Genomic DNA, 17,879 nt, shown 5'->3' on the forward strand with positions numbered 1-17,879 from the left:
CCTCCCCAAGCCTACCAAAATGAAATAACTCTTTATACTTCTTAAATAAATAAGTATGATAGTAGATGATAGCAAATTCCCAGCACTGTGAAACCGTGTCAGTAATTGGCTGGATCATAGCAGTCAGGGTCTATTGCTGGCTCTCCACTGACTCACTCTTTACCTAGAACAAGTTACTTAATTTCTGTATCTCATTTTCCCCATCTGTAAAACAGGGGTTTCTGAAAAGAGCTATCACTTTTGACAGGGAGGCAACTCTTCCAAAGATCGGGACTGTAAACCAGTTTCTCATATGATTTATTATTCCGTCAGTCTTGTTTTAAATACTCAGATTCTTGTTATGATTACCTATTATTTGCGGACAATATTATAATTTTCAAATGCTTTATATTATGTTACATTTTTATTAGGCTGACTTAAATGTATCTTCTAAATTGATTATTAGAAGGATATGTTATTCCTTAAGAATACTTCTTTATAATTAAAGACAAAGTCAACTTACAGAATAGGAGGAAAAGCCCCCCAAAATTTTTAATTTTATTTTTTAGATAATCTGCAGATATCTCTCAAAAGAAACAAAAGAGGCCTTTACTGAGAAGCAGTTTATACCTGGAATCCGAAACTTTGCTTTTCAGCTTCTTGAGACAGGTATGTATGCTTTGTGTGGTGGTGATGTTGTGATATCTTCCATGTGTAATATTTTGATGAGTAATGAACAGACTTTTAATTGTCCCCTATGGTTTCTCTGCAGGAAGCACTCAGTGTTATGAGGTTTTGTCTTCTGACTTCCAGAAAAATGCCTTGGCAGCATTTGTGCGACTAGATGCAGTGAGGAAGATGAAAACGTAAGTAAAACAAGAGGCCCTAGGGTTTGCAAGAATATTATTAGTAACAGAATTTTCCTAGGGCCTGGACTCAAATGTTGGACGGTAAATGCAGACATGTGTTGTCATTATGGGTCTGACTAGATCCAACAATGAGATCTAAGGTAATTATCAATCGCAATGAGTCGTCGTACACTGGAGGTACTTCCGTTAATATATCATCATTCACGTACAGAACCATGAGGCTCTTTTATCAGATGTCTTTCATGGCTGAACTATAAAATACTAAACAATAGATTACAAAACTGATTTTCTGAACTTGAACCAACTAAAGATAAAAGTTTGATTATATGCCCTCCAGTGTCATGCTGAGTAACAAAGTTGATACCTTCTTTGTACACTCCAGTTCACCAAATTTGGCATCTCTTCATTGTATATTTGGATTATGGGATCTGAAATAAAGATTTAGAATTTTCCCTGGCTGGCTCCTAAATCTTCTGACCCCATTTCTTTTTTTATCTTGAGGTTTCAGTTGTTTTCCCCCAAGACCTTTGACTAAACAGGAATCTGCTCTGTCTGCATAGACTTTTTTGTAACACACTTAAAAATATCTAGTTTTTTAAGCTCCTTTTTATTAAAATGGAAACACAAATGACTTTTACAGGCAATGTAGTAAACAGCTCATTCTGACTCTACTATAGTGTTGACTTTGGATTTAGCATTGCAAGTCAAATTGAGCTACACAGTTTAATATTTTTAATTGTGAACAAATATTAAGATTAGCTAATAAAATATGAAACCAGTTAATGCTCTAAAATAATACTGTGTGTATACACATGTTCATTTTTATACATTCCAAAAATATTATGGGGCTTTTTACAGTATTTGTTAGTGGGGCAAACAGTTTACAGTGAACAAATTATCTGGCAAATTTAGTCCTTTTTCCTTCATGAATAGTCTGTTAATAGACGGGGGGGTTTTTTGTTTTTGTTTTTTTTTTTTACACAAACTTGCATACTGGTCAAAATTTACCAAATGATGTATACAATTTATTGTGAATATTCAGTCTCTGTTCTGTGATCTTAGTTGTGTTCTCTCTTTGTTTTTGACTGGGTGACCTTCCAACTCAAACACTCAGATTTTAATCAAGACTGCCAACAGACTACTTCTGGTGAGAATGCTTGTGTAAAATAAGGATGCTTTCCTACATCACCGGGGTGTTGTGAGGATGAATTAGTTAAGACTTGTAGAGCATTTTGAACATATAAGTGCAAGGTACTGTTACTATTGTGTTATCATCCTTTCCACAGCACCTCGCTGTGATGTTACAAAAATAAACTTTTGTGAGTCACATTCTCAGCTGAGGTAAATTGGTGTAGCTTCATGGAAGTCAGTGGGGCTATGCTGATTTACACCAGCTGAAGATCTGGCTCAGTTTCAAATGGGTTGTTAAAACTCATATAATAAGCACAGTTTTCTTTCAATTGTCCCAAGTTAAAAAAAAATTGGAATGTAAATACAGGGAAAAAATATGTTCTAGAAGCTTAACTATCCCTTGGTAGTATGACCTTTTTTAAAAGCATCTGTGATGTGTCAGCAGAACTTGCATAGCTGATTATGTGGGTAAAATTGATGGAGGAAGGAAGAGAATAATATTTTCATTTGCTCCGGATAACTTGAAGTAGTATCCTTTTTCTTAAATATTCATTTTCCCATTCCAAAAGAGTAACAGCCTATTCCTGTTTTTGTTTTGTTTTTCTTATCTAGGACCAATGGATTTACTTACACTGTAAACAAAGAGGCACTCAATAAAACAGCAGAAATGTTTGGTAAGTGTATTTCTTATTGGTATTCTAGTCAAACGTGTTTATGGAAAGACTTTCAAAGTCACAAAGCACAGTTAGACATCTAACTCCCATTTGTCTGGTGTCACATTACAATACATGTAAAAAATGCTAATGTGAGATCTGAATGAAAAATAAGCTGTTTTTTAAAAATGTTCTTGCTTACATGATTGCTTGGCTTTGGAACTTTTCAACTTTTTTTTTTTTAATTGTACAACTTAACAATTTTTTTTTTTTTTTTAATTATGGACAATAAGGAGTTAAATGGAATGATGCTTTCAGCATTGTAGCCTTCTAAGCCATAGTTTCTCAACCTGTGGTACGCATACCCAGGTAGGGGGTAGGTACCTGGGGAAAAACAGAGTGAAGGGGAGGCGGGCGGCAGCTGCCGACTTCTGGGGAAGCCAAGCGACAGCAGGTCTCTTCCCACCCGGTCCCAGCTCCCAGATGGAAGGCATGTGGCAGCCCCCCACTTTCCGCTTGGTCTCAGCTCCCTGCTGGGAGGCCGGCAGCAGCTCCCTGCTTCCCACTGGGTCCCAGCTCCCATGTGGGAGCCCGATGGCAGCCTCCTGCTTCTCGCGAGCTGGTCTCGCAGCTGGGTGGCAGCTACCTGTGCCCTGGCTCCGAGCCGAGGGACAGCCTCCAGCACCCCAGCTTGAAGACAGGCAGCAGCCGCCTGCCCACATCCCTGGGTCCCAGCCAGCACGGAAGCCTCCTCTGCCCCAGCTCGGATTGGGTGGCAGTCACCCACCTCCCGGGCTGGCAGCCAGGCGGCAGCCGCCTGCAACTTGCCTAGGTGGTAGCCCCCTCCCTGGCTCAAAGCCCAGTGCCCAGAAAACTTGTTAATTTCACTGCTCTAGCTGAGCAATGAAATTGACAACTATGACAGCCCCAGATTTCACCAGTTACCCTCTTGTTCTCTCTCTCTCGCCCTCCTTCCCTGTTTCTTTCTCACCCCTTCCTCCTCTCAAATCTATGGCAAAAAATTTGGCACAGCGCTTTATATTCCCCAGCATTGGCATGCCGCTCAAAGCCTCCTAGCTTTGGCCAAAATCACCTCTAGCCCAGGTACATACTTGAGTTGCGCACCCCTGGTGTAAAGGTGGTAACCCTACCCACCCTAGATCTGACATCTGTCCTATCATGGCCTTATATACTCAGCCCTTCCTCTAACATATGGCTCACATTAGTCTGTAAATATAAAATCTTGTGGAAAATTGTGTTGGGGTACTTATTAAAATTTTCAGAAGTTAGGGGGTACCTGCTACTTAAAAGGTTGAGAAACACTGTTCTAAGCAATGTGTGCGCTTCTTTTTCATCCTTAGATTCTCCAATACCCATAAGGAAACCTGTGACTGCAAGACTTTAATATTAATCAAAAGGCTTTGAATTACTTGACTGTGTGCACTATAATCCACAAAAAACACTGACAAGTACTCATTTGGAGTATGGATAGTTACAGAAGAATACATATTGCCTTTTCCATTTTGGAATTCTCATATGTATTGTATTAAATGGTGGCAAAGCGTGTTCAATTGGAATATTTTCATTACCAGTTGTGAATTTTGTCAGTAGAGATGCTTAGAATTATATGTGAACCCTTACTGTGTAACTTTTTAAACTAAATGAAACAGGATCTTTTTGGATACATATTTAAAGAAAAAATGCACAGAAACATCTACTTTAAATACTTTTTTAGATTTGCTACAAGGAAATAGTTTGTTTCAAATAGGTTATTTCATCAATGTGAAACTGTAACTAAGAACTAAAAGCTTAACATTAAACATAATAGACAAAAATGTTGCTGGCTGTCGTATCTGATAGGCCATTTTTCTCTTCTTTCATAGAATAAATGTCCTGTCATTGCCCAAAATGCTGCTTCTGTTTTATCACTTGTTTTATAACTTGATTTGTATTTATTTTAAGTGCAGTTGGTACTACCAAGTATTTAACGTATGCACAAATTCTGCCTTAGCATTTAAAACTGACTTTAAAGCAGTTTTTAATAATTTGTTTTCAATTGTTAAAATATATCAGTACTTATTGTGAAATGCCTTGTTTCTTTGTGAATGAGGCTTTATAAATACATTTTGTCAGTGTCACTGCTCTTCTCAACTAGTGTGTGATGTGTGTGTACAGTATAAATACATATGTATTAAGGTGTATTAACCTATTAAGGTGATGTTTGTGTCAGGGATGTGTCTTCCCATTCCATGCAAATCTGCCCAAATTTGGCTAAATTTTAAACCTTTGGGGGGAAAAAATCTGTTCATATGTGCTCAGTTTAGACTTGCTTCAGTTTCTGAGCTAAACTCCCCAAAGGTTCCAAACAACCTGGCATGCTCCAGCCAGAGCCAGTGAGCAGAACTTTCTCTGCGGTTTTAGTTCTGGGCTGCTCTGGGCCATGCTGGTTCTGGGTCTAGGCACCAGAACGGAAAGCATGGAGATTTCCTCTCCTTGCTGGGCCCTGGCAGTCTAAAGGAGGATGGTGCCAATTTGAATTCAGCGGGGACAAGAGTTGGGCCCAGGAGTAGGGGAGTAGATTGGGACAAAAAGCCTAGAAAGGAACAAAGGTCATGAGTCAGTAACCATCTGTCAAAGTCCCTGCCCCAGTGTCGCATCCCTGTCTGGGACTGGGCCACAGCGCAGATGACGGCACTCCATTCTCCTAAATGGGTTCCACCCTAGCCGGTGACTATTCGCCGTGTCAATATGATGCTGGATGATGGGTTTATTTTTTAATTTAGGAAATTACACACAAACCTCGTGAACATTAACACGGCACAAACCCGCAGAGGGCTACCTGCCTTGTGGCATTTCCTAACGTGGAGTGCTTGACGTTTTGCAGTGTTAGTGTTAAATTAATTGTGTGTGTGTGTGTGTGTGTGTTTATACACACAACTTTATCTCTGCATCTCACTTCCCCTGCGATGGCTGTTGTGCAGGAGCTGACGGTTTTTTTAAACGATGGGTGTGATAACGGTAACAGTGACGACATTGCCCCTCCCCCCCCTCCCGCTGTACAGTAGGTAACGAGGGAGCGGTAGGAGGGGTTACATGGCCGTTACTAGAGGAGAGGACAGAACGGGCCGGGCCTGCCCCGGATTGTCTCTAACGCCCTCCCTGCCCCCCGCCCTGGGCGTGGCTTAATGACGGTTTGCAGGGCTGGATTATTGGCGGGGACGGCTGCGGCTCGTGCGAGTCTGAAATGAATGGCGGCAAATGCCCAGCCCCTCCCCCCCACCTAGTGCCCACCTCCCCGGCGCTGCCCACGCGCTCCCTTTGAACTTGACAATGGCCGGTTCGTTGGTATAGTCGCAACAGCGCGGACTTCCGGTATATGGGAGCCGGTCGGGCGCGTTTCGGCACCGCGCACATCCGGTATATGGCAGTCGGGAGGGCAGCGGGGGCCCCGCGCACTTCCGGTCGGTGCACGCGGGTTCTGTTGTGGGAGGAGGGAGCGTACCGCCGCCGAGCGCTGAGCAGTGACCGCGCGGATGGGCTCGCGCGTGGAGCTGGGGTTCGTGGACGGGGAGGCGGCGGCGGCCCCGTGGTGGCGCCTGCGTAGCGCGCAGTTCCCCAGCAAGGTGGGGGGGCGGCCGGCGTGGCTGGGCGAGTCCGGGCTGCCGGGCCCCGAGCAGCTGCGTTGCGGGCGCTGCGGGCGGCCCTGCGCCTTCCTGCTGCAGCTCTACGCGCCGCTCCCCGGCCGCTCCGACGCCTTCCACCGCGGCCTCTTCGTCTTCTGCTGCCGCGGGCCCGCTTGCTACCGGCCCGGCGTCCAGGGGCCGCTGCGAGGTGAGACACCCGCCCCCGGCCCGCGACATCCCCGGCCTGAGACCCCGCCCGGTCCCCGGGTGGCGCCCCGCCCCTCCCCTCGCCTCCCCCATAGCTCCCTCCACAGGGGACCCCTTAGCCCTCCCCCTGCTTGGCACCTCTGTGTCATCGTCCCCCCTCTCCCTTCCCACTGGCGTGTAAACTCTTTGGGGGCAGGGGCAGTTTCTGATCTGTGTTTGTACAGCACCTAGCACGGGGTGGGGGAGGACTCCTAGGTGCTACCACCGTGCAAATAATAACAACCACCCAAAGTATCACTCAGGGCCTTTTGGGAACTGCCCTGTGCTGCTGAGCATTGGGCACACGGCGTTTGCTCCCTTCACTCCTGTTGTTTCTTTCAAGTTTTTAGGAACCAGCTTCCCAGGAAGAATGACACCTACTCCTATGATCCACCCCCTGAAACGCCTCCTCCTGAAGGGACACCCCGCGTGAGCCTGCAGCTTCAATGTGGAGCTCATCTGTGTAGAGTCTGTGGCTGTTTAGGGCCAAAGACATGTTCCAAATGTCACAAGGCCCATTACTGTAGTAAAGATCATCAGACTGTAGATTGGAAATTGGGACACAAACTTGCTTGTTTGCAGTCAGGTAAGTTCAGGGGAATTTAAAACAAACCTAAGAAGATGCTGGCCGGGAAATAATGCAATGCTTATTTTTTTATTGCTTTTTGTTCCATACTGTACTACATTTTAAGAATGTCTCTTCAAAATATAAAAGTATGATCCCAGTCCAACAAGATGTATTTATATTATTAATAATCTAGCAGGGGGGAAGAGAGCATTGTTATCCTTGTTCTATTTGCTAGACACAAGTACAGTGCACAGGAGAAATAACACTAGCCTGTATTTTCTTCTAAATTGAATAGACGATCATGTCCACATCTTTATTATGTCATACATCTCTGTAGACAACTAGGAAAAATCAACAGTTCTGTATTGTTTTAGTATAAAGAGAATACTACATTTTGATTCTATTTATTTGACACATTCAATTATACTGGAGTGTCCATGGCTTCAACATGATTCATGGTTAAAACCACAACAGTTAAGTTCCTTCTGCAGTGCAAAATGGAACTGCATTAACCATGTTGGGAAGTGATTGCTAATGTAAGGAGGTGAGAGAATGATTAGGTGAACTTCTTATGTAAAATGGTAAGGGCCTAAGTGTATTTAATGGATAATATCTGTACATATATAATACATAGTAGTTAGTAATATAGATAAGCAAGTGCATGACAGTATAAATGTAGGCCTAGTTTAGTTTGGTCCATCATACCTTCAAATAACCCTTTTTTGGGAAGGAGTGCAAAACAACATTTTTGGCTTAATAAATATCCTGTTATTTCCCTACTTGAAATGTCCCTGATATTTGGGTACAGAACAAGGAAGAAGAAACAATGAGAGGTCACGATGACTCTGCCAAATATAATCAGGATAAAGAAGGAAGACCCTGTTAAATATTAAGATTGTTAGTTTTGTTATTGCTAATAAGTAACCAAAATGTTATATAACCTAGTGTATAGTGCGGAATTTTATATTTGGTCATATTGTTAATCATTATGCAATGAATCAGAGAAGAGGGCTGCTGATAGAAAGTAGGGTGTTTATGTTGAATATAAAAATGTATGTACGGAGACTTAAGTTTTTGCCTTTGTGTACAGCTTTGTCTGTATATACTCAGCCAGATCATTGGTCAGATATACCACAGTTGATCACTAGGATGTGGCACTTTGTACCCATGCTGAAATAAACCTGTTCCTTGGATCAGAACTCTGGAGTTAGTGGTTTTGTCTGCTACTGCCAACAGTGGCTGTCTGCTTTGCGAGGTGGTTGGTAGTCCTGAAAACATCCTTACAGCTTTAAGCAGGTCCCAACATAGTTACATTTGTAGTGTGAAAAGAGAGCTTTGTGAAACCTGGGTGTAACAATATCTGACTTGGTTCATTTAATTGTAATAAAATGATACTGGCTATGACAAGATTATAACATTGCAAACAAAGATGATAAATTCAACTAAAGCTTTTTATTTAAAAAAACTCCTTCGCCTTGCATAAGGCATACCATTTGTTAAAGAAAATAATACTGGTACTACAGCCAAAATAATATGGTACTGTTTGAGAAGTCAGTATTGTTGCAAAACTAACAAAAACTAAACTTTTTTTCAACACATCAAAATAACTTGGTTGATGGTTTGACTGGCAAAGGAAAGAAAATAAGTTTGTGCCTTATGCTGCTTTATGATTTATACAGAAGGCATGAATGGAATCATAGAAATGTAGGGCTGGAAGGGAACTTGACAGGTCAATTCCAGCCCCCTGCCATTGAGGCAGGATCTAGTAACCCTAGACCATCAGTGATACATTTTTGTCCAATGTATTTCTTAAAAATCTCCAGTGGTGAGGATTCTACACCCTCTCTTGGAAGACTATTCCAGTGCTTAACTAGGCTTATAATTAAAAAGTTTTTCCTAACATCTAACCTAAATCTTCCTTGCTGCAGATTTTTTCCATAAATTCTTCTATTACTAGATTTACACTCAGAAATTAAGATCTTGTCTATTTTGCCTCTCCTGAAAATTAGTAAATTTATGTAATCAAAAAAGCAACTTAGGGAGAGTGATTTTTTTTTTATTCACTGTTTTAAAAAATATATAACCCCTAGTTAACTCAGACACGCGGGGAAAAGAATTTTCAGTTAAAGATTCAACATCATCACCCTTCAACTAAAGGCTACAAAGTCCCAATCCATGTCCAGTGAGTTCTTTAGTGAAAACAGGGAATAAAATATTTTTTATATTCCTGATATTTCTAAAGCAAAAAACCTCCAGTCTCAGTGACAGCTTTCTGGCCTTCGCATCATAAAAAGCAAAATGGACATGAACCTACCTTCCCCCCCCCCCCCCCCCTTTGCAGGTCATTTTTAAGATATTTTAATCATAAAATGTAAAAGGAGCATCTAAAGTTGATTCTTAAAGTGAAACACTCAAGGTTAGTGGACAGAAAATGTGCTAGGAGGTATTGGTTCACTTGGTACATTTTCTTTTGTACTCTACCCCAGTGGTTCTCAACCAGGGGTACACAGAGGTCTTCTACGGAATAGATCAACTCATCTAGATACTTGCCTAGTTTTACAACAGACTACACAAAAGGCACTAGTGAAGTCAGTACCAACTAAAATTTCATACAGGCAATAACTTGTTTATACTGTTCTACATACTATATGCTGAAATGCAAGTACAATATAGTCCAATTGATTTATGATTATATGGTGAAAATGAGAAAATAAGCAATTTTTCAGGAATTGTGTGCTGTGACACTTTTGTATTTTTGTCTGATTTTTGTAAGCAAGTAGTTTTTAAGTGAGGTGAAACTTGGGGGGTACGCAAGGCAAATAAGACTCCTGAAAGGGGTACAGTAGTTTGGAAAGATTGAGAGCCACTGCTCTACCCCTACTTCTTTTCTCATAAGTTCTTGTTTGCAGGTAGTTAAAGCTGTGGTCCTCAAACTTTTGACCTCCGCACTCCCCCCTTACCCCTGTCCAGGGATCCCTTTCTCCCCTCCACCTTCCCCCACTAAGTTGGGGCTGGGATCTGGGCTGTGGTCAGGGACCTGTGGTTGGAGCCAGGGGTCAAGGCTGTCATCAGGGACCACTGTGGTGGGCCCCGGTGGCCGGGAGCCAAGCACCAAGACTGGGGCCGGGCTCCATGGCTGGGGCCAGGTCCTGCTACTGGGATTATGGGGGTGGCAAGGCCAGAGACTGCTGGGAAGTGGGAGGTGAGGCCAGGAACAGAGGCAGAGCTCAGAGCAGGGTTGGGGCCTGGGTGGTGCTCCCTCCCCATCCCCTGTGGGGGTGGGCCTGGTCATGCCCCTCCGAACGGGCGTGCCCCACTGATTGAAGACCTCTGAGTGACACAAGAACTGAGTGCTGCAGAGAGATTTCTTACATATTTCATATTATTTTTATTGAAAATAAAATCATAGTCTTCTCATCAGATATTGTGGTCCTCTTTTACAGTTATGTGGGCTCTGGTGAACATAGTGGCATGCCTACATTTTTTGCACGTGTCCTAGTCTCACAACGAAGCAGGCATGTACTGGAGAAGTATTAGGTGTTGTGTGCTTGACTCGTGAGTACAGCAGTCGGAAGGAAGAGTTTTAATTTTACAAATCTCTGCAATGTGCTGTTTGTTTTTTAATAAATCTACTTCTGCTCTCTTAGCCCAGATAACTGATATTTTAAAAAATAAGCTATTGGAACAAATCACTGTAAAGTGAAATAATTTTTCATACTTTGACCACAAGGACTATGTACTTACACAGACGTGTCTGCGTTTACTCTATATTTTGTATTCCACTCCATCGTACCCCCAATTTCTCTGTTCATCCACCTGTTGCATCTTGTCATTAGTCCTGGACAGTTATTTCACTAGGTCAGGGAGTGTTCTTGTTTACTCATTTGTGCAGTGCCTACCACTGTGGGACCTCAATCCTGATTGGAGCCGCAAGGCACTACCACTATATAAAATATCATATTTGCCATGCCAACCTTGACAGTGCAGTTTTAAGCACTTGTTGGGGAGAACATGAAATATAGTATAAAGCAGTGAAATGATAAAAAACAGTAGTTCTCTTTTGTTTTGCAGCTCATTTGGACACTGCAATTCCAGATCACAAGTTCCTTTTTCCAGAATATGAAATTGTAATAGAACCTGAGGAAATGGATGCTCCTGATGACAGTCAAGCAGATACACAAAAGGAGTTGGTGAAACATGAAGAACTGGAGGCCGCCGGTGATGCAAGTAAGAAATGAAATGGGGTTCCAAGAGGGATTTTTCTAAATACATGGTATGTTACTTCACGAATTGAAATATTCAGTCATTTTAAATCAAGTGTTAACTATAACTACATATTACAAAGGATTAGTCTACAAATCATTATTGAAGAAAATGGGAAAAAAACAACTTGTGGCTACTGCTTCTGTTATCTTCAGTTTATTCACCATGTGAATGTCATTTATGATTTGTGTGAAAGTATATATGATTCATTTAAATTACCATTTTTAAGTTTTACTGAAAGCAGGCTAATGAGGTAACTAGTGACTAGATTCATAGTATTGTGCCAGTGTTCTGGTTTGGTAGAGGAATTTCTTAAAGACTTCCCTTAGTCTCTAGGTTTACTTTTGGAGACAACTTGTAATTATTAGCTTTTAAAATACTTAACCAACTGTACCTAAAGTACTACCTGTGCTAGAAGAAGACTAAAGCTGTTTTGAAAATGGGTTTGCTAATTCTACTTAACTCTGAATTAAAAACAGTAAATCCTAGTGAAGGGTTGAGTGAATCGTGAAACTATACCCACTTAACTGAACTTGAATTCAAATATAGCATATTTTGAAGTTTGTGATGACACAGAAAATGCTACCCCTTTTTAAACTCGTAAATTAACCATTACTTAACATTGTCTAAAACTTTGGGTGGGGTTTATTAAAGCTACAAGGTGGTACAACTACACTGAGCATGGGTGGTGATCATTGTAGAAGGGATGTCAACACATTGGCCTTTTCAACTGTTACATTTTCAAAGTTGTAAACGTGCACACTTCATTGGTCATTTTTTAGTATCAAATTCAGAAAGTATGTCAGTTTTGCACACCGTGTTTCAGACACACGCTTTCCTGAATTAATTCTGCCTGTCTTCCTTGTGTTCTTCTCTAATGCTTTAATATTGAAGTATGCTTAAAAGAGTACAGAACTTAATGGGTCACACAACTGGCTGAATCTGTTGGCCTCCCAAAAAGGCAGAAGCTTGTCTGTGATGTTGCAGTATGCTTTCCCTGAATATTGGATGCTTCAACTAATTTTAGAGGATGGCAGAAACATAAATATTATATTGTAAACTTTAACTTTGGCCATATTATGTTAACCTGATGTTGTCTTTTTTTCCTTAGATGAAGCATTTGAGTCACTAGATGAGGAGGTATTGGAGGCAATGGCAAAACATGAGACTCGAGAGGACAAGATATTCGAAAAGTTTAAAAATCGAATAGCTGCAGAGCCAGAACAGGTAAAAAAGGAAAAATATCTTTTAAAATACTAATCTCATGGTCAAACAATGAGTGCCTGCTTTATTTTCAGAGTACATAATACTGCAGTATATTACATAGCATCCTGACTGTGTTTCTGTAAATTGTGCTTCTTTAACACAAATATCTTAAATTGCTGAGGTCAGAGATGGAGAGGGGTTTGACTAGACCATCCGGTCCACATGTATACCTACATAGAATAATGTTTCCCTGATGCAAGACCTTCTTGATATTATAGCAAGGTACCAGCCTCTGCTGTACTTAGACCAACTTCATTAAAGCTTCACAAATTGATACTTGTTTCCAGGGCTGGCCTGCTCACCCCAGGCAAGTAGAAATTTAGCTAAGGTGGGAGCATTGAGTGGAGCTGGGAGCCACTGGGCGAGGGGGATCAGCTGTCATCTGTTTTTCCCCTTCTGCTGCAGGACTGTCATCCCCTTTATGTGTCCTCCGCTTCCCTTCTTTGTTTCCCCCCCCCCCCTTTTTCACTTCTAATCAATGTCCAAACTACAAGGTGAAACTGCATCGTTTTAACTCATTGCATGAAAGTCAGGGTGGTCTTGTAGTTAAGACATAGAACTGTGAATTGGGAGACCTGGGTTCTATTTGTATCCCTGCTACAGCCTTCCCTTTGTTCCCTTGGATGTATCCGCCGACTGACCTTACTTCCACACAGGAGTTTTGAGTCTAAAATTGTTGTTTTAGGGCTTTTGATATCTGTTATGGAAGTGCAAAGTATTACTGTTTATTGTGGGACTGATGCAAGATGGCCTGGGGAAGTTCTGGCATTTTTTTTCTCAAGCAGTCAAATCACATGAAGGACTTGTTCTTAAAACAAAACAAAAAACCCACCCACTATACACACGTACAGTGGACTTCACTAACAAGTTTTAGTAGGAAAAGAACAACTTTGATCAGTGTCCATTTAAACATAGCTTTCTGTGGCTGATTATTAATTATATACTGTCACTTGCTTAATATTTCTATTCAATTTCAGATTCTCAGATATTGTAGAGAAGGAGAAGGCCCCATCTGGATCTCAGGTGAAAACATTCCTCAGACGAAAGATATCCCAAATTGTTCATGTGGTGCCCAAAGGATATTTGAATTCCAAGTATGTGAATTGGTCCTAGGATATGATTTAAGTCTGAAATAGAAGTTTTAGCCTCTGGCTAAAGCGAAAGACGTTGTTTGAATTCACAGGATAGCTGTGCTAAACTGTAGAAGCCTCAATCACTAGTGTAACAGTCCTTTTTTTAAGAAAGGCTCCATCTGCAGGCAGGTTTGTGAGGCTGCAACCAAGGAAGAAAATGCTAGGACATGCCTTCTTTGATGGTAGTCCTGCAAACCAGCCTGCAACTGGTGCTCAGCCTGTCTTGGTGCTTCCTTCTGGGGCTGCAGCCTGGCCCACCTGCCTGCTTGCATATACACACACAAGGTAAGGAGCTGTGGGCTGGGACAGCAGTAGGAGGGAGAGGGGTTGCCCACCTGCATGCTGGAGCTGCATGGTATCTCTCACTGCACTCTTTGGGCTGCATCTTGCAGGGGGCTATGCACAAGCAAGTGCTGAGCTGCAACCCTTGGAGACAGAGCCCAGGGAGAGATACTGTTCAGTTCCATGAGCCCCAAAGCCCCTGCTCCTGGGTTGTAGCTCCCTGCTGCTGTGCTTCCCTGAGGCATGTCCCAGCACTTCTTTCCCTAGCTACTGCCTCCCAAACCTGCCTTCTGCATATTATCAACTGCTGGATAACAAGTTTTTTGCTAGCAACCAAGGTGTTGCTAGCAAGCGGAATCGAGTGTAGCTGTATAACTCGCTGTGTGGACATGCTCATTTTGGTATAAGAGTGGCTTTATTTGGTTTGTTTAAACCCTTTAAAAAGGCATTCACCAGAATAAATGTTCACATGGGTATAGCTATATCGGTTTAAAGTCACAGCTAAGCTTTATACCAGTATCTTTCCTGGGTGGTAACAATCCCGTAGTATGAGGCACCTCCATTGTGGAATGCATTTTGATATTGGGCATGTTAATACTGTCACCTTGCGGTATTTCATCCATTTACAACAGGTTCAAAGTGCTTAGAATAACCATTGGTATTAATCCATACTAATGATTTGTCTCTACTACAGGAAGAGGCTTTGGAGACCTCATTCTGTGTTTTCCCCAGCATACCGTCATATATTAAAAAGTAAATTCTTAGAGCTGTGTGAACTGGAATTTCCCTCCTATGAAAATTCCACATTTCCAAAAAAAGTTCATCCTAATTTAAAAAGAAAAGGCCCATGTGTAAAACATTGCATGGGAGAGATATTTAAAAAAAAAAAAAAGAACACTTTTGGAAAACCCAAAAATGGAATTTTTTTTTTTTTTAATGTTTCCAGTCTCAGCTCTGCTGCAGGAGACGGAAGCTTGGGAGCCTAAGCTTTCTGGAATGTTTTGATTGTTAATTCAACATTTTCCAACAAAATAATTCCATAGGAAAAATTGGCCTGCTATAATTATAAAATATTATTGGATGTTTTGCTTAATTCTGTCTCCTCATGTAATAGCTCGATCATGGTTCTTCCAGCCTCAGATGAAGAGGTGACACTCTTGTATCAGAGACCACTCAAAGATGGGAAATCTATTATTCATAGAAATGTAGGGCTGGAAGGGTCTTTAAGAGGTCATTTAGTGCATCCCTCCCCCACCTGCTCAGTCAGGATTAACTACATCTTCTAGATCATCCTTGAGAGGTGTTTGTTGAAGTGGAGGACTTGTAAAACAAATTTAGAAAGCCCATTTTAAACTAAAGAAAGATTAACAGGTAGAACAAGAGAACTGTCCTGGTTAGCAAACTTATAAGAAATATCTATTTATATTTTTACTGGAGGTAATGTTTCAAACAGTTCATCACTCACCCTACCTCTTCTCCTGCTCCAAAACAAAACACTCAGCTGTGTTCTTGACCTGTTTTAATGCATTTATTTTTCTTGCTTCTGTTAGTGGTTTTTCTTTTGTTGTTGAAATAATTTGATTCTATTTGCTGCATAAGCTTTTCCAGTCAATTTTCAAGGTGAGATATTAGTATAAGAGTACACAATAAAACAAGCATGACAGGACACACTTTGCTAGGGGAGGGATAACATCCTTCGATTAAAAACATTGAAAGGGATAGAAAGACATTCTGCATTCTAATCACAAATCATGTCTTGTGTTCCCCTAAGGTTATGCCACAGCTGCTGAACCACCTGAAGGTTGACAGCCTAGGAGAAAGTATTGACTGGGGAACACTGGTAGTCTACACCTGTGCTAAAAACTGTAACCAAGCAAATGGATACATGGAGGAGTTCATCTGGAAGCAGGATGTTATTGCAGGATGCTCTATTTAACAATTACAGATTTATTTTTAGTTTTTATAAAGAAATTAATTGAATTTGGCTAGTTCACTGACTCCTGTTGTCTCTGAAATGTAACACTTCAGTACATGTGTATACATTGCGAGAAGAAAACAAGGTAATTGAACTAATTTCATACTGAGGAACTAGTTCATAGCACTAATCACTTCTAATGGTATATTGTAATTAAAGTCAGTAAAACATGGACTGTTGCAATTAACAGATTTGTGGTGACATTTTTTTCTTGTGTCACCAGTGTACACAAGCTTGAGGATTTAAGTTTTTCAACCCACTGTTTTTAGCTTTTACTTCAACTTGGACAGTAAAACCAAATGGCTGAGTTTCACTTTTCCCAGGCAGTGACAATGCAATTGTTTGTCTCTGTCATAGCATGCTTTTAAAAAATTAATTTTTATTTTCACTCAAACACTTCTAGCGCTCCTGGCTTCAGTAAATTATTTTACAGTCAATGTTAAGCTTGTTCAAACACCCTTTCCTTTAAGACACTGATGTCTCCATTGTTAAGAAAATGCTAAGAGAAGCACAGTGGTTGCATCTGAAACCCAATTACTGCATGATTTTCTTTGTGAACTGCCAGGTGAGTTAAGGAACTTTCTTACTCAGTGTTTGACAGTGTGCATTTACTTTATTTCATTACCTATGGAGTGAGAAATGAGGCCAAGAAATTAAAATCATGTTTTGCAGTTACTGCTTCAGGGGATATAGTCAAGTTGGTTGAACAGGGATGTGGTAATCTTGCTCTAATTCTGGCTGTATTGTATCTGTAAAATTTGGGGCAGAGACTAAATTTCCCTATCTGACCATACAATGCATGGCAGTGTGGTAGATCCTCCCCAATACAAATTAAATGACTTATCCTTCTGAAGTAGGTATGTTTGACATGTTGGTTTGCATAGTTTCTCATTAACTTAGTGATTTCTAGCCCTATAATGTTTTAGGTTTGGCAGTTAAATTTATCTTTACGTGCCTATTTTACACCAACTTCAGTTAGCACAACTACTCTTCTTGTGAAGACACTCTGCAGCAGTGGTAACTTAATTATTCAATTTGCTGTCAAAGTAAAGTGAAAATTGACCCTACATGTTAACAGTAGCTTTAAAAGATTATCTGCATTTCTAGGGGGGTTTTTTGAGAGAGAAAGAGCTTAATGGTGTGATGCCAATGTAGTTTCTTCAATGTCTTAGCAGAAACTACATTTGTATCAATGTTTTTCTGAGGCAAAAATAGTTTCTCCCCAGTTAGGTGTGTATTTAATTGGTTATTTTAAAAGAAACAGAATCCCCACTCTTCCACACCTGGAACATGCTACAGTTCTCTGCCAAAAGTAAACAACTGTCAGGTTGTCCTGCTGTATTAATGTCTCAGAACAAATTTCCCTCCATAATACCTTGGATAGTAGCATACACCATCAAACAGTTAGAAAGGAAGAGGGGGTCCCTTTGGAACTCGCAGCCATGTCCGCAAGAAACATATGTTAGTTGCAAGCCTGCTCCTGTCTTGTGCACAATCTTATCACCAGCTTTATTTAGAATAGATAGAATTTCAAAAGGCAAAGAAATTTAATATGAAATTATACTTCTACATTTACTTGGTATACTTTTGGCTAGCCCTTCAGTTTCTCAGGAAAGGAATATTTAATACAGGTGGGTTGTGATCAAAGGTCTAATGATACCCTTTTTTATAGTATGAAACTTTATACACTTCTAGACACCAGAATAAGATTTTGTATAAGATCAGATTGAACAGGTAAGATATTTGGTCAATTACTTTCTAAACACCAGTATGTTGGGAAAAGTTCTAGTACAACTTCAGCAACCTTGCAGTCCTCTCAAAGCTCTGTCCTAAATATTTGACTTTCATTTTTATAAAATTAATCTTCTTGACCTCTTTTGCCAAGTTTCAC

At 40.9% G+C, this 17,879-nt stretch overlaps 2 protein-coding genes across 3 annotated transcripts in view; both read left to right on the forward strand.

Moving 5' to 3' along the window:
* Window positions 1-4,770, forward strand: part of GNPAT (glyceronephosphate O-acyltransferase) — a 45,950-nt gene extending 41,180 nt beyond the window's left edge. Inside the window, exons 13-16 of the mRNA XM_067535772.1 lie at window positions 549-648; window positions 752-845; window positions 2,592-2,653; window positions 3,994-4,770. Coding sequence (XP_067391873.1) covers window positions 549-648; window positions 752-845; window positions 2,592-2,653; window positions 3,994-4,037 — 300 coding nt within the window. The 3' untranslated portion in view covers window positions 4,038-4,770. The remainder of the gene's footprint in view (window positions 1-548; window positions 649-751; window positions 846-2,591; window positions 2,654-3,993) is intronic.
* Window positions 4,771-5,956: 1,186 nt separating this feature from the next.
* PDCD2 (programmed cell death 2) lies at window positions 5,957-17,409 on the forward strand. Of its 2 annotated transcripts, none has more exons than XM_067535957.1 (6): window positions 5,957-6,463; window positions 6,845-7,087; window positions 11,141-11,296; window positions 12,444-12,559; window positions 13,576-13,621; window positions 15,785-17,409. In XM_067535957.1, exons 1-6 carry the CDS (start codon window positions 6,166-6,168, stop codon window positions 15,817-15,819), a joined length of 894 nt encoding a protein of 297 aa, XP_067392058.1. In that variant the 5' UTR covers window positions 5,957-6,165; the 3' UTR covers window positions 15,820-17,409. The 2 variants fall into 2 exon arrangements, with proteins under 2 accessions (XP_067392058.1, XP_067392057.1); XM_067535956.1 differs by having other exon boundaries at window positions 5,963-6,463; window positions 13,576-13,692.
* The last annotated feature ends 470 nt before the right edge of the window (window positions 17,410-17,879 follow it).

This window comes from Emydura macquarii, unplaced genomic scaffold, assembly GCF_026122565.2.
Source record: "Emydura macquarii macquarii isolate MOO-44397 ecotype Brisbane River unplaced genomic scaffold, CSIRO-AGI_Emac_v2 contig_3517, whole genome shotgun sequence".
Taxonomy (NCBI): domain Eukaryota; kingdom Metazoa; phylum Chordata; order Testudines; family Chelidae; genus Emydura; species Emydura macquarii.